Raw genomic sequence first — 12722 nt, 5'->3', positions numbered from 1 at the left:
CTTATGGAGAGCATATCTCTCCACTTCTTTTTCTTTTCCCTTTTTTAATTGGAAGATAATTACTTTACAATACAGTGTTGGTTCCTGCCATACATCAACATGAATCAGCCATAGTTATATATACGTCCACTCCTCCTTGAACCTCCCTTCCATCTCCCACCTCATTCCTTCTGTCTAGGCTATCACAGAGCACTGGGTCGAGCTCCCTGCACCATACAGTAAATTCCCACCAGCTATCTATTTTACATATGGTAGAGTATATGTTTCAATGCTACTCTCTCAATTTGTCCCACTCTCTCCTTCCCCCACTGTGTCCACAAGTCTGTTCTCTATGTCTGTATCTCCTTTGCTGCCCTGCAAATTAATTTTATTTATTTATTTGGCTGCACCTGGTTTTAGCTGCTGCATGCAGGACTTGACATGCAGGATCTTTTAATTTCAGCATGTGGGATTTAGTTCCCTGACTTGGGCAGGGATCGAACCCAGGTCCCTTGCATTGGGAGTGTAGAGGCCTTAGCCACTGGACCATCAGGGAAGTCCCATACTCATCTATTTTTGAGGCTTTCATTTTTCTCTCTGGACTGACAGATCTTCCCCAATCTGCCTCCATCTCTGTTCCTCACCTGGCCACCAGCCCCACTAGGGGATTTCCTCTTCAGCATCTACCTGTTGGCAGCAGCTCACTGCCTTCCTCAAAGCTCAGTACCTCTGGATTCAGACCTTGTTCTTCAACCAGCCATGAGGCACCTCGCTGCCTAGCAGCCTGGTTTCAGGTCTCCCTCCTGTCCAGGTTGTGTGGACTCCTGGATCACACTGCCCTCTGTCTAGAGCCCTTCCCTGACAGCTGTCAGAAACTCCCCAAACAGCAAATGAACTTAGGCAGATAATATGGAATCCTGAAAGAGGATATACTTTGGAGGCAGACAGATTAGGACTTTGACACTTTTTGCCCAAGGGAACTAGCGAATCACTCATTATCTCAGAACTTCAGTCTCTTCTAATATAAAAAGGGGACACTTTCAACCTGGCGTGGTTTTGTGAGGACTGGAGATAAAGCTTACAGCTTTCTTGACTCACAGTAGCAACACAATGAACAACCACTATTCTGAGTTGATTTGATGATGTCCGTTACATCATCAAATCAAGATGCCTACTGCTAAGATTTAGCTCTTCACAGTAGGCAGTCTTGGCTTGTTTTCCAATAACACCTGAAGTAACCTGGGAGAAGCAGTCATATCACTAATACTAATGTGCTTTATGCCTCTGGGCAAGTCACTTCCCTCTCAAAGTCCCAGCTTCCTCCTCTGCAAAATGAAGGGGCAGGACTGCATGGATTCATAAGGTCACTTTGAGCACCCCTGAAGATCTGACACCCTCGTGGCACCTGGCACGATTCTGGGTGCATCTCAGGCAGGCAAGGGAAGTCCTGTAGGTGACTCCCTGCAGAAGCTGGGGCCAGTGGCCACTGGTGCACTCCAGGCCGCCTGGTTCACCTTGCAAGCCTCCCTTACCAAGCAAGGGGGGGAGCCAGTTGACATTGGCTTCACAGTGTGAGTCCAAGAATGTGATGACATCCCCAGTTGCAGCTGAGGCTCCCAGCATCCGGGTCCTGATCAGTCCTTCCCGTTTCTTGGTTCGGAGAATCCTCACGCTGGGGAAAAGGGCCATGTAGTCTTCGAGTGGCTTCTTCAGGTGTTCTGCAAGACAGAGAGAGGAGAACAGATGGACAGGTGGGTAAGAACAGCTGCTGAGCAATCATTCTTGTGACCCCTTCTTTACGTGTGCACTGCACTTTACAGTTTCGACAGATTTCTGGTACACTGTCTTATTGGGTCTCTCAGATGGGGCCAATAAGGGCAGGAAGCACCACCTGTGTACTGCAAAGGGGAAAACTGAAGTTTACAGAGGGCCAGTGTTAGTGCCAGACCTGCAACACAGGGAGAACTTCTGTATGACAGAGTTGGCAGCTGTGATTTACGTTTGGCTTGGACGCATTCTCTCATTTTTCTGGCAACAATACTTTGATTCTTTTTGGGGGGAAACTACCTCTTCCCTCCCATTCTCAGTCCTCCAGATTTGGGTGGGTTTGACCTCATTTCCTGGTTCCCAGGGGGAGGAGCGTGTGGCTAGGGCCTGGCCAATCAGGGCATTCCATTCCCTTGGCCACAGTGATTGGTTCAGGGATGGACATGTGACCAGAGTTGGTCCAAACAATGAATCCTGAGAATTTTTTTTTTCAGAACTATTGAACAATGAGGCCCGTTTTTCTTACTAGAGTTACTAGGTTGGTTGGCTCTAAATCTGGAGCTGCTCCTGACATCTTTAGCAAAATGAGGTGATGAGAGATGCTGGGAGGATCTGCTGAGACTGAAGTCAACAAGTAGAAAGAGTGAAGAGATGAAGAGGGACATTATCCTGATAACATTTTGATTCTCCAGATCGCCCTGTGCCTGAAGCAGATAGACTCCTAGTTGTTCTTATTACATATGACAACCAATTCCTCTTTTTGCTTATTCTGATGTAGGCTGGCTTCTGGCCCATGCCTGGAAAAGCTGTTATAAATAAATCTTGAAGACATTCTCTTTCTACTAAAAATGCCAGCCTTAACATTAGTGTCTCTTGATTAAAATCAGGGTTAGGCCCCTTTATGAAAACTAGTATGGCTACAAAAAACCTATAGTTTATATCATATTTAATGGTGAAGTATTGAATGCTTTGCTCCTGTGATCAGGAGAAAGGCTTTCCACTTTCTTTCTACTTCAGCACTATTCTAGAATTCCTAGTCAGTGCAATTGCTAAGACAAACAAAAGGCATAAAGATTGGAAAGACTGTAAATGAAATGATTGCTTACACAGAAAATCTTAAGAAATCTACAAAAAACTAGAACAGGTAAACTTAGATTTCAGGATACAGATCAGCATTTAAAAATCAACTGTATTTCTACAGGCTAGCAAATAAAAAAGCAATTTGAAAATGCAATTAAAATGGTAAAAATGCCACTTACAATTTAACAAAGTAAGTACAAACTGTATACTCTGAAAACTACAAAACATTGTTGAAAGAAATGAACAATCAAAATAAGTGGAGAGATAGTCAATGTTCATGGATCAGATGACCTAATGTTGTTAAGATGGCAATACCTCCTACACTGATCTACAAATTCAATGTGATCAAAAATCACAGCTGGCTTCTTTGCAGAAATTGACAATTGACAAGTTGATCCAAAAATTTATGGAATGCAAGGGATCAAGGAATCCAGCACAGCTAAAAATCTCTTGATTACTTGAACATTCACAGCAACATTGTTCACAACAGCCAAATGGTGACAATAACCCAAACTTACATCATTTCACAGATAGATAAACAAAGATGGAATATACCCATACAACAAGAAATGAAGTGCTGATACATGCCACAACGTGCACGAACCTAGAAATCATTATATTAAGTAAAGGAGACCAGACACAAAAGATCACATATTATAGCATTCCACTTGTATGAAATTCCAGATTAGGTAAATACAGACCTGGAAAGCAGATCAGTGATTACAGGGACCTGGAGCAGAGGGGAAGGAAGAGTGACTACTTAATAAGCATGGGGTTTCCTTCGGGGGTGACAAAAATATTTTGAAACTAGATAAAGGTGATGGTTGTGCAACATTATGAATGTGCTAAATGTCAACGAATCATGTACTTTAACATGAGTATTACATATTTTACCATGGTTAACCTTATGTTACGAGGATTTTACCTCAATTTTTAAAAATGGGCAAAGGATATGAATAGGCACTTCTTGAAAAAAGATACAGGAATGGCCAAACACATGAAAAGATGCTCAACATCATTAGTCATCAGGGAAATATAAATCAAAATCTCAATGAGATACTATTAATACTTCACATCCACTAGGATGCCTATGATGAAAAAGTAAGATAATAACAAGTGTTGACAAGGGTGTAGAGAAATAAGAATTCTCATATACTGTCGATGGGAGTGTAATAAAATGGTGCAGCCACTTTGGAAAACAGTCTGGCAGTTCCTCAAACAATTGAACACAGTTACCATATAATCCAGCAATTCTACTCCTAGGTGTATTTCTAAGAGAAATGAAAATGTATATTGGACATCCCTGGTCTCTGATGGTTAAGAATCTGACTGCCAATGCAGGGAACATGGGTTTGATCCCTGGTCTAGGAAGATTTCATGAGCCAGGGAGTAACTGAGCCCATGTGCCACAACTACTGAAGCCTGTGTGCCCTAGAGCCCATGCTCCGCTACAAGAGAAGCCACCGCAATGAGAGGCCCATGCACTGCAACTAGAGAGTAGATCCTGGTCACCACAACTAGAGAAAGCCCACGTGCAGCAACAAAGACCTAGTGCAGCCAAAAATAAATAAATAAGTAAAATTAAAAAAAAAAAGAACCAAAACATATATATCCACATGAAAAGTCGTACACTAATGTTCATAGCAGCAATATTCATAATATCCCCAAAGTGAAAATCAAATCGTCCAAATACACATCAACTGAAGAACAGATAAATCAAATGTAGTATATCCATTCAGGGAAAATACTATTCAGCAATAAAAAAGAATGAGCTATGGAAATAATATGAATGAGCCTTAAAAGAGTATGCTGGATTAGGAAAGTCAGACAATCCTGCTCTGAATTCACTCCACCAGGGCTTAGAGCTGGACAGGTCCCCCTGATTTAGGGCATGTGGCCAAATCATCTGTGAGCTGACTGTAAATACAGTTGCTTGGATCCTCCCTGTGATCTGGGAGACTGAAGGCAGCATCAGGGTCTTTGGTTTTACTTGACCCACAGATAATTCTGATGCATAGACAGCCTAGCGAGCACTGGAGTAGTTCAGTCTCTTCATTTTATAGACAGAAATTAAGTCCAGAGAAGGGAAGGTGCCATGGTTAACAGTAGAGCCAGGGCCCCTTGACTGCTTGATCCAAAACCATCTGAGCCTTTGATTTTTCTAACCCTGTATAAAAATGAACAGTTTTCACTGGGAAGGCAGATTGTGATTTGCGAAGAAGCTTCACATATTTTATCTCCCTTGATTTATAAACTCATACTCTGCATCACAGGTCTCCCCACATGACAGATGAGAAAACTGATGCTCGGAGAAGCTTAGAAACTTGCCCGAGGTCATACAGCCAGAAAACTGCTGGGTTCGCTGTAGAAACCGGAGGCTTTCCGCCTCTCTAGCTCTGTTTTCCCAATCTCTCATCATCATTTTACCAGCATGATTTTTGCCACTTCCACTTACCTTACAACAACTTCCTTAAGATTTTCTTTTTTAAATCAACTCACTTTTCTTCAAGCTAATAATTTTATTTAATTAACTTTATTTTGAAAGGAAACATTAAACACTATAAGTGGAAAATCGGTACCATTTGTGATAAAGAGCTAATGAATTAAAAAAGCCAAACTAATAAGGATAAAGTGATGTTACTAGATTTCAGCCAGATCTCGCTTCCCTCTTTGTAAAGAAGGGAGATAAGGGAAGCCAGCCGAGACCTTCCATCCGAGGTAATCAGAGGAAATGAAAGAGAGATCTGAAAAGAGAAAATGTACTCTCCCCATGAGTCAACGTTACTTAATGTGCAGTCTCAGAGCTACCTGAGATCATCTTAGGTACCACTTAAAATCACTTTCGTGCTGGTGCACTTGGGGAAACACTGCTCCAGACACTTGATTTAAATCTTCAGAAACTTAAGGACTACAGATGAGGTATGTTTTGTGTTGTGTTGTCTGGCACCCTGCAAGTCGGAGCAATTAAAAGATATACAGAGGAAAGATTAACTCCAGATACAACCCAAGGCGGCAAGGCTGAAAAACACTCCAGGTCGCCTCTCGCTTGCTCACAAAGATTAATATGGCTCCTCCTGCCCTTTCCCACTTCTCTTTGGAACAGTGGCTCTGTAGAGAGCAGAAATCAATTCGCCCTAATTGAGGGACTAAATCTTTCCAAAAGAGACTTTCTTGGGAAGCGAGACATGATAGCAAGAGGCACGATCACACTCCAGATAGGTTGCTGTTAGGGCAGGAACACTACCTTAAAAAAAAAGAAAAATCCATAGTCATTGTCTTGTGACCAGCGCTTCTTGGCTAGGTTCAACTGGTCGGTCATTAACATGAGGATGAGCTAATCTCCTATACCACACACCACTACTCCCATCAGAGGGAGATATATGGCCCCGTCCGGCTCTAATCATGAGGGCCCCGCTCCGGCAGAGACCCACCGCTAAATCACCCCGCACGCAGATGGCCGCAGTCATTACAGATGGACCAATTAAGGCCTTCTGACAGCTGTGGCAAAGTCGGTGCAATTATTTAGGGGCAATTATGTTCCTCCTGTCCTTATTAGAAAGAACATTTACACAAAATCAGGACTGTTGCCTTATTTTACCATGCCGTCTTCTTGGATGAGGACATCTCATAAAGTCAGAATTTTCGAGCTGGAAGGGACTTTAGATGAAGATGATGATAGTTATGATGATAACAATTATAGGGAACAATTACTGAGGCTCTGTTCACACATGGAGCTCTCTGTCTACATAATCTCTGTTGCTTACCACACCACTACAAATGGGGGTACTATGGTCCTGTCCTGTATGAAAAGACATGGTGAGGCTCAGAATGGGTGGTGTGACCTACCCAAAGAACTCAGTTTATAAATGATGAAGCCAAGGTCTAAAACCCATCCCTGACTGTAAGAGAGCTGGCTCTTCCGGCCACATCAAAGCCCATCTCTTCCTCCATTCTGTTAACTCCTCTGTTCGACCCAGAAAGGAGACCTAGGGCAAGTTAAATGCCTTGCCAGAATCATGTAGTGAGTCTTCCACTCTCAGGCTCCCCCCAGCTTCATAAACCCTAGGGCAAGGACGGCAAACAAGGGTCACGGAAATGCCTATTCTCATAGGTTTGTCATGGGTAGCTAAAGCAATGTTACGAAAGACTCTTGAGGCCAGATCATGGCTCAGTGTGAAAATGCCAGGGCTGAGAGATGTCTGGCCTGAAGCAGCAAGGTGGCAGCCGCCCTGTGCCACAGAAGCACCGTGCCCATTCCAGGGGCTGCTCTGATTGGAAAGCAAAACAGAATTGTGTTTGCCCTTATTATCAATCCTAAAGGAAATCAACCCTGAATTCTCATTGGAAGGATGGATGCTGAAGCTGAAGCTTCAGTACTTTGGCCACCTGAGGTGAAGAGCCAACTCGCTGGGAAAGACTGAAGGCAGGAGGAGAAGGGGATAACAGAGGATGAGACGGTTGGATGGCATTACCAACTCAATGGACATGAATTTGAGCAAACTCTGGGAGATGGTGAAGGACAGGGAAGCCTGACGTGCTGCCGTCCAAGGGCTTGAAAGGGTCAGACACAACTGAGTGATTGAACAACAATTCCTAACATAAGGATAAGTCAGAGCTATCCAACAAGGGGTGATGTTGATCCCGAAGGTGAGCCCCCATTGGTGCAAGGTCTTCAGCAGGTGTTTGCAGAGCACGGATCAGAATGCTCACAGGTGGTTCTGTGTGCTCTGCCCAACCCCTTCAGTATTTTGTTCTCTCCCTGCCTGCCTCCCACCTGCCAGGACCTGATGCTGCCTGGGGGTCTATGTCCACATGGTGGACCTCAGCCAAGGACCACGGTGTGTGTGGACAACCACCCCAGCGCCCTCGCCCCTCAGCTGGGCTAACTCCGAGCATGTGCTCTGTGAGGGCTCCCTGTGGGGTCACCGTGGTTGTCCTTCCTGGCTGCCTCCCCCCTCCTCTTCTCACTTCCCCACTCTCTTGCTGGTGTTTCCTGAAAGCCTCTCTCAAATTAACTACTTGCAGTCTCATCCCATCTCACGATCTGCTTCAGGAAACCCAAACCAAGACAGATTCCAAATGGCAGGTATGAGCTAGAACAGGGTTCCACAAGCCCCAGTACCAGTCCACGGCCTGCTAGGAACCGGGCCACACCGCAGGAGGTAAGCAGCAGGTGAGTAAGCGAAGCCTCATCTGTATTTACAGCTAGTCCCCCTTGCTCGCATTCCTGCCTGCGCTCTGCCTCCTGTCAGATCAGTGGTGGCGGCATTAGATTCTCACAGGAGCTCAAATCCTACTGTGAATCTCACATGAGAGGGATCGAGGTTGTGTGTTCCTTATGAGAATCATCCCCAAACCATCACCCTGCCACTCTGACCCTGGTCTGTGGAAAAATTTGTCTTCCACAAAACTGGTCCCTGGTGCCAAAGTTTGGGGACCGCTCTGCTGAATTAGAGGATTTGCAAGGCTGACGATGTGATCCCTTGAAGGTGATGACTTTGGACCAGCAAGACAGTGATCTTTGGGACCATTATTTCTGTAACTAATGATCCCCACATGTTTAGTATGCACCTTGCCAGGCGCCAGCTAAAGCACCCTGCATGTTACTCATGGAATCTTCACAAACACTCCACAAGGCAGGTCATGGCTAGTATCCCTGTTTTACTGATGAGGACTCATGGGTGCTGAGAGGTTTAGTAACTCTGCCCAGGTCTACACAGTGAGTGGCAGGTCTCAGATTTTAACCTGGGCAATCTGGTTTGAGAGTCTGTATGTAGGCTTCCTTGTTGAACTTTTTAAAAAATTAAGTACCATTTCAAGCATATTTTAAAAAAGTAGAATAGAAAAATGAAGCCCCAAGGACCCATCACTCAGCTTCTGGAACTGTCACTTCTGGCCTCTCTTGCTTCATCCCCACCCCACCCACTGGATGATATTGGTGCTGAAGGAGTCTGTGCTTATAACCATTGTGCTCTTAGAGAGGGAAAGGCAGCAGTGGTGGGGTCGGGGGTGGTGTTAATACGGAAGGATATTACAGCTTCCTCTGGACTAGCTGTCCCTTTCCTAGGAACATACCCAGTGAGTTATCTCAGTGCTGGGCATAGAGTATTTTCTCAGGAAATACAGGCTGGCCATCTCATTAGGCTCCCCAAAGCCATCACAAGGGGAGCGGCAGGGAAGTTATCATCAATTCTGGTAATTGGAGAAGAAACCAAGGCTCAAAAAAGCGGGGGCCTTGGCTGACATCTCTGAGCAGCTGAGGCCTGAGTGATGACCAGAACCCCGGGCCTATGCTCCTTCTGTCCTCTCTGTATATCCCACCTGGTAACACACACATTTCCCTGGGAACAGGAGTCCTCCTGGCTTCCGGGTTGAATGGAGCCTCTCCCACCTGTCTGCTCTGAAGAGCACTTATGACTCTGAGGATGGTTCTATCTGGCAAGCTGTGCATGAGAAGTTGGTGAATGCTGACCCCCAAAAGATATGCTGGAGTCCTAAACCCTAGTAACCTACGAATATGACCTGATAGTGTCTTTGCAGATGTAATTAAGTTGAGATGAGGTCATATAGGTTTACGGCAGGCCCTCATCCAGTGGCTGGTATCCTTTACAAGAAGGAAATCTGGACACACAGGAGAAGGCCATGGGATCACAGATGCATAGGCTGGAGTGGTGCATCTATATGCCAAGAAACACCAAGGGTGGCTGGCAACACTGGAAGCTAGGGAGAGCCAAGGAAGGATCCTCTGTGAGAACCTGCAGAGAAAGTGCGGCCCCACTGACGCCGTGATCGCAGACTTCTAGGCTCCAGGACTGTGAGGGATTAAGCTCCTGTTGTTTTAAGCTGCCTGGTCTGTGGTGCCTTGTTGCTATAGCCTGAGGACACGTAGACAGAAGGGTGAGGTCTCATCCTGGCACCGAAACAGTGACAGACAGCAAGAACATGGCCCCAATCCAGGCCACTGCTGTCCCTTGTCTGGATCGCTATGGTCCGTGGCCAACTGGAGTAGCCATGACTGCTGTCCCCGTGTCCATCCTGTCTGTCTTTAGTCTACATGCAGCAGTCATGCGGCCCCTTGGAAAAGAGGTAGATGGCACCTTGGCATCCTTCCACTCTCTTGCTTAAAATCCTTCCATGGCTCCCCCTGGCTCTCGGGAGAAGGTCCCACATCCTTCCCAAGGATGACAGGCTGTGTGTGGCTGATCCTGCCCCCTCTCTAGCCTCATCCTCCCCTCCCTTCCTCACAGCCCCTGACATGTCACCTTCTTTCCGGCGTCCAAAGACTCCATGATGACCCCTTCTGCCTGAGTGTCTATGTCCAAACCAGTCCTTCTGCCTGGATCGCTGACGTCCAAGCCTCTTCACATACCCCCCTCGTTAACCCCTGTTCATCCTTCAGATCTTGGGTCACACCTCCTCACTAAAGCCCTTCCTAACCTCCCAGACAAGAGCAGATCCTGAGGGCAGATGGTCCCAGAGCCCTGAAGCTTGCTCTTCCCGCTGCTGAGCTCAGGTCATGGTTCCTCCCCGCGTACTGACGGACTCTGCCTCCCTCCACTGCAGGTGGCAGAGGGGCGAGCTCTGCTCGCCGGTATGGCCTGCGTGCCTGGTGCGAGGCCAGAGGCGTCTGCAAATCCCTGCTGAATCCACATGCCTGCCTCCTCCATCGTTTCATTTGATTTGATTTGATCTGATTTGATTTCCCTGTGAAGGAAGCAGGTCACGGTTCATCATCCTCATTTCAAGATGAGGTTAGTCAGGTTTAGAAGACGTTTCTGGTCCAAGGTTACACAGCCAGCCAGGTACGTGGTGAAGAAGGGACTCAAATCCAGTTTTAGTTTGTTCAGGAATCTTTGCTGTACTCCTGTGTGTAATCAAATTAATTCCCAGGTAGAATCCAGAGCTTCAATCTCTGGTGCCATCAAGCCTTGCAGAGACTCCTTCTGAGGGGACCAAAAACAAAGGAGCTCGGGGTGTCCCCAGTGCTGGCAGGACCCCGAGATGTGGGACAGGGCCATGTGGGTGGGACCCCAAAGGAAGAGGAGAAGATGGAAGCGAGAGGGGGGTGAGGAGGAAGAGGAAGGGGACGGGGAAAGTACACAGCACGTCACAAATCAGACAAATCCCTGTGTTGCTGTTGGTTCTCCGGCCCTGGGGGTGCTGTCAATAGCGCAGAGGCTGCGGTGAGAAAGGCTGCCTTCCCTACGCTTGGCCTGGCTTCTGGGACTTCGAGGTGTTCTGGGTCTTGTCACGTTTCAGCTCTGCTGGGCTTCTGGCTATTCAAGTGTCATAGCTCATCTGATTTCAGGATGGATCTATTCACTTTTAAGTCTTCGACACTGTATTTTAAGGCACTGCCAATCCATCTGGAAGAGGGAAGGGCTCCCGGCAGGCAAAACCATCTCCCTGCATGCTGTTTTGATACGCAGGTCAATTGTTAACGTGAGTTAGAGCCTCATCTTCATCATCGCTGTCATGGTCATGGTTTCTGCTCGGTGCTTACTGTGTGTCCAGGCCCAGTGTTAAGTGCTGTTACCTATACACACTGTCTCATTTCATTCTTACAACAACTCTGTAAGGTAGGCCCTGTGGGCTACAGAAGGGGAAAGAGGCTCAGAAAGCTCTGGGCCAGTCTATGTCCAGACACTAGGTAACAGCCAGGAATCAGACCAGGTGTTCTAATCCAAAAGCTGGCACTACTAACCATATGAAGCGACACCGCCCTGCCAAGCCCCTGGTCTCTGCGCTCTGCCAGGGGGCTTGTTGTTGTTCAGTCGCTGAGTCGTGTCTGACTCTGTGCAACCTCATGGACTGTAGCACTCCAGGCTTCCTTGTCCTTCACCATCTCCTAGAGTTTGCTCAAACTTATGTCTATTGAGTCGGTGATGCCATCCAACCATCTCATCCTCTGTTGCCCTCTTCTCCTCCTGCCCTCAATCTTTCCCAGAATCAGGGTCTTTTCAAATGAGTTGGCTGTTCACATCAGGTGGCCAGAGTATTGGAGCTTTAGCTTCAGCATCTGTCCTTCCAGTGAATATTCAGGGTTGCTTTCCTTCAGATTGACTGGTTTGGTACCAGTTTCCAATTCCACAGCCTCCACCCTATCATCAGGCTTTCACTTACTTGGAAAAGTTTCAGACAAGTAAATACAAACAGCAAGAAAATTAAAAGAGAGGTCAGGAAGGAAAGCTATGTTTGCATCAGGATAGGTTTTTGTAGGGGAAATGTATAGGCATTTAAGCATCATTTACTGTTTGGAAAAGGAAAGCAGATGAGCCCTTCAGGAGAGACATACTTTTTTTCTGGCCCAGAGTCCTTAGAGGAAGTTCAGAGAGTGGAAGAGCTGACAGGGGCCTCCAAATTCAGCTAGAAGGCCTTTTTTATTCTCCTTTGACACGGGTCTTTTATAACACATTCTAAGGCATAACAGTTACTTTTGATATGTGTTTTTGGAAAAACAAAAACAATCATTTCTTTCTTTTCCCCTTTCTCCTCCGCTTCTTGGTAATAGCTTTATTGAGATATAATTCACATACCATACAATTCATACATTTAAAAAGCTTACAATCCACTGCCAACCAGCCATTCCTGCACAGCTAAAAGTAGTGAAGCAACCCTTCCTTGGTCAAGACCTTTCTTCCAGAGAGAATTTAATTCAGTTTACTTGTTTATTTACTGGCTGCACTGCATAGCATGCAGGATCTCAGTTTGCTGACCAGGGTTCGAACTCATACTCCCTGCAGTGGGGGCATGAAGTCTTAACCACTGGACTGACAGGGACGTGCCTAGCTCAGTTTAATCAAGAAAGCATTTTCTGTTCTCCTGCTGTGTGTCAGGAACTCTGCCAGGCACATTCCTTTCTGCTGATCTAACAGGGTGATTCTCAGAGTGTGATC

At 46.2% G+C, this 12722-nt stretch overlaps 1 protein-coding gene across 1 annotated transcript in view; it reads right to left on the bottom strand.

The window, feature by feature from the left end:
* Positions 1–12722, bottom strand: part of GALNT10 (polypeptide N-acetylgalactosaminyltransferase 10) — a 214504-nt gene that overhangs the window by 40721 nt on the left and 161061 nt on the right. The window contains exon 5 of the mRNA XM_061151795.1: positions 1512–1697. Within this exon, the coding sequence (XP_061007778.1) occupies positions 1512–1697 (186 nt within the window). The remainder of the gene's footprint in view (positions 1–1511; positions 1698–12722) is intronic.

Source organism: Dama dama, chromosome 9 (assembly GCF_033118175.1).
Source record: "Dama dama isolate Ldn47 chromosome 9, ASM3311817v1, whole genome shotgun sequence".
NCBI classification, from domain to species: domain Eukaryota; kingdom Metazoa; phylum Chordata; class Mammalia; order Artiodactyla; family Cervidae; genus Dama; species Dama dama.
Note: the sequence above shows the minus strand (reverse complement) of the source record. Positions and strands in the feature narration are given on the sequence as shown.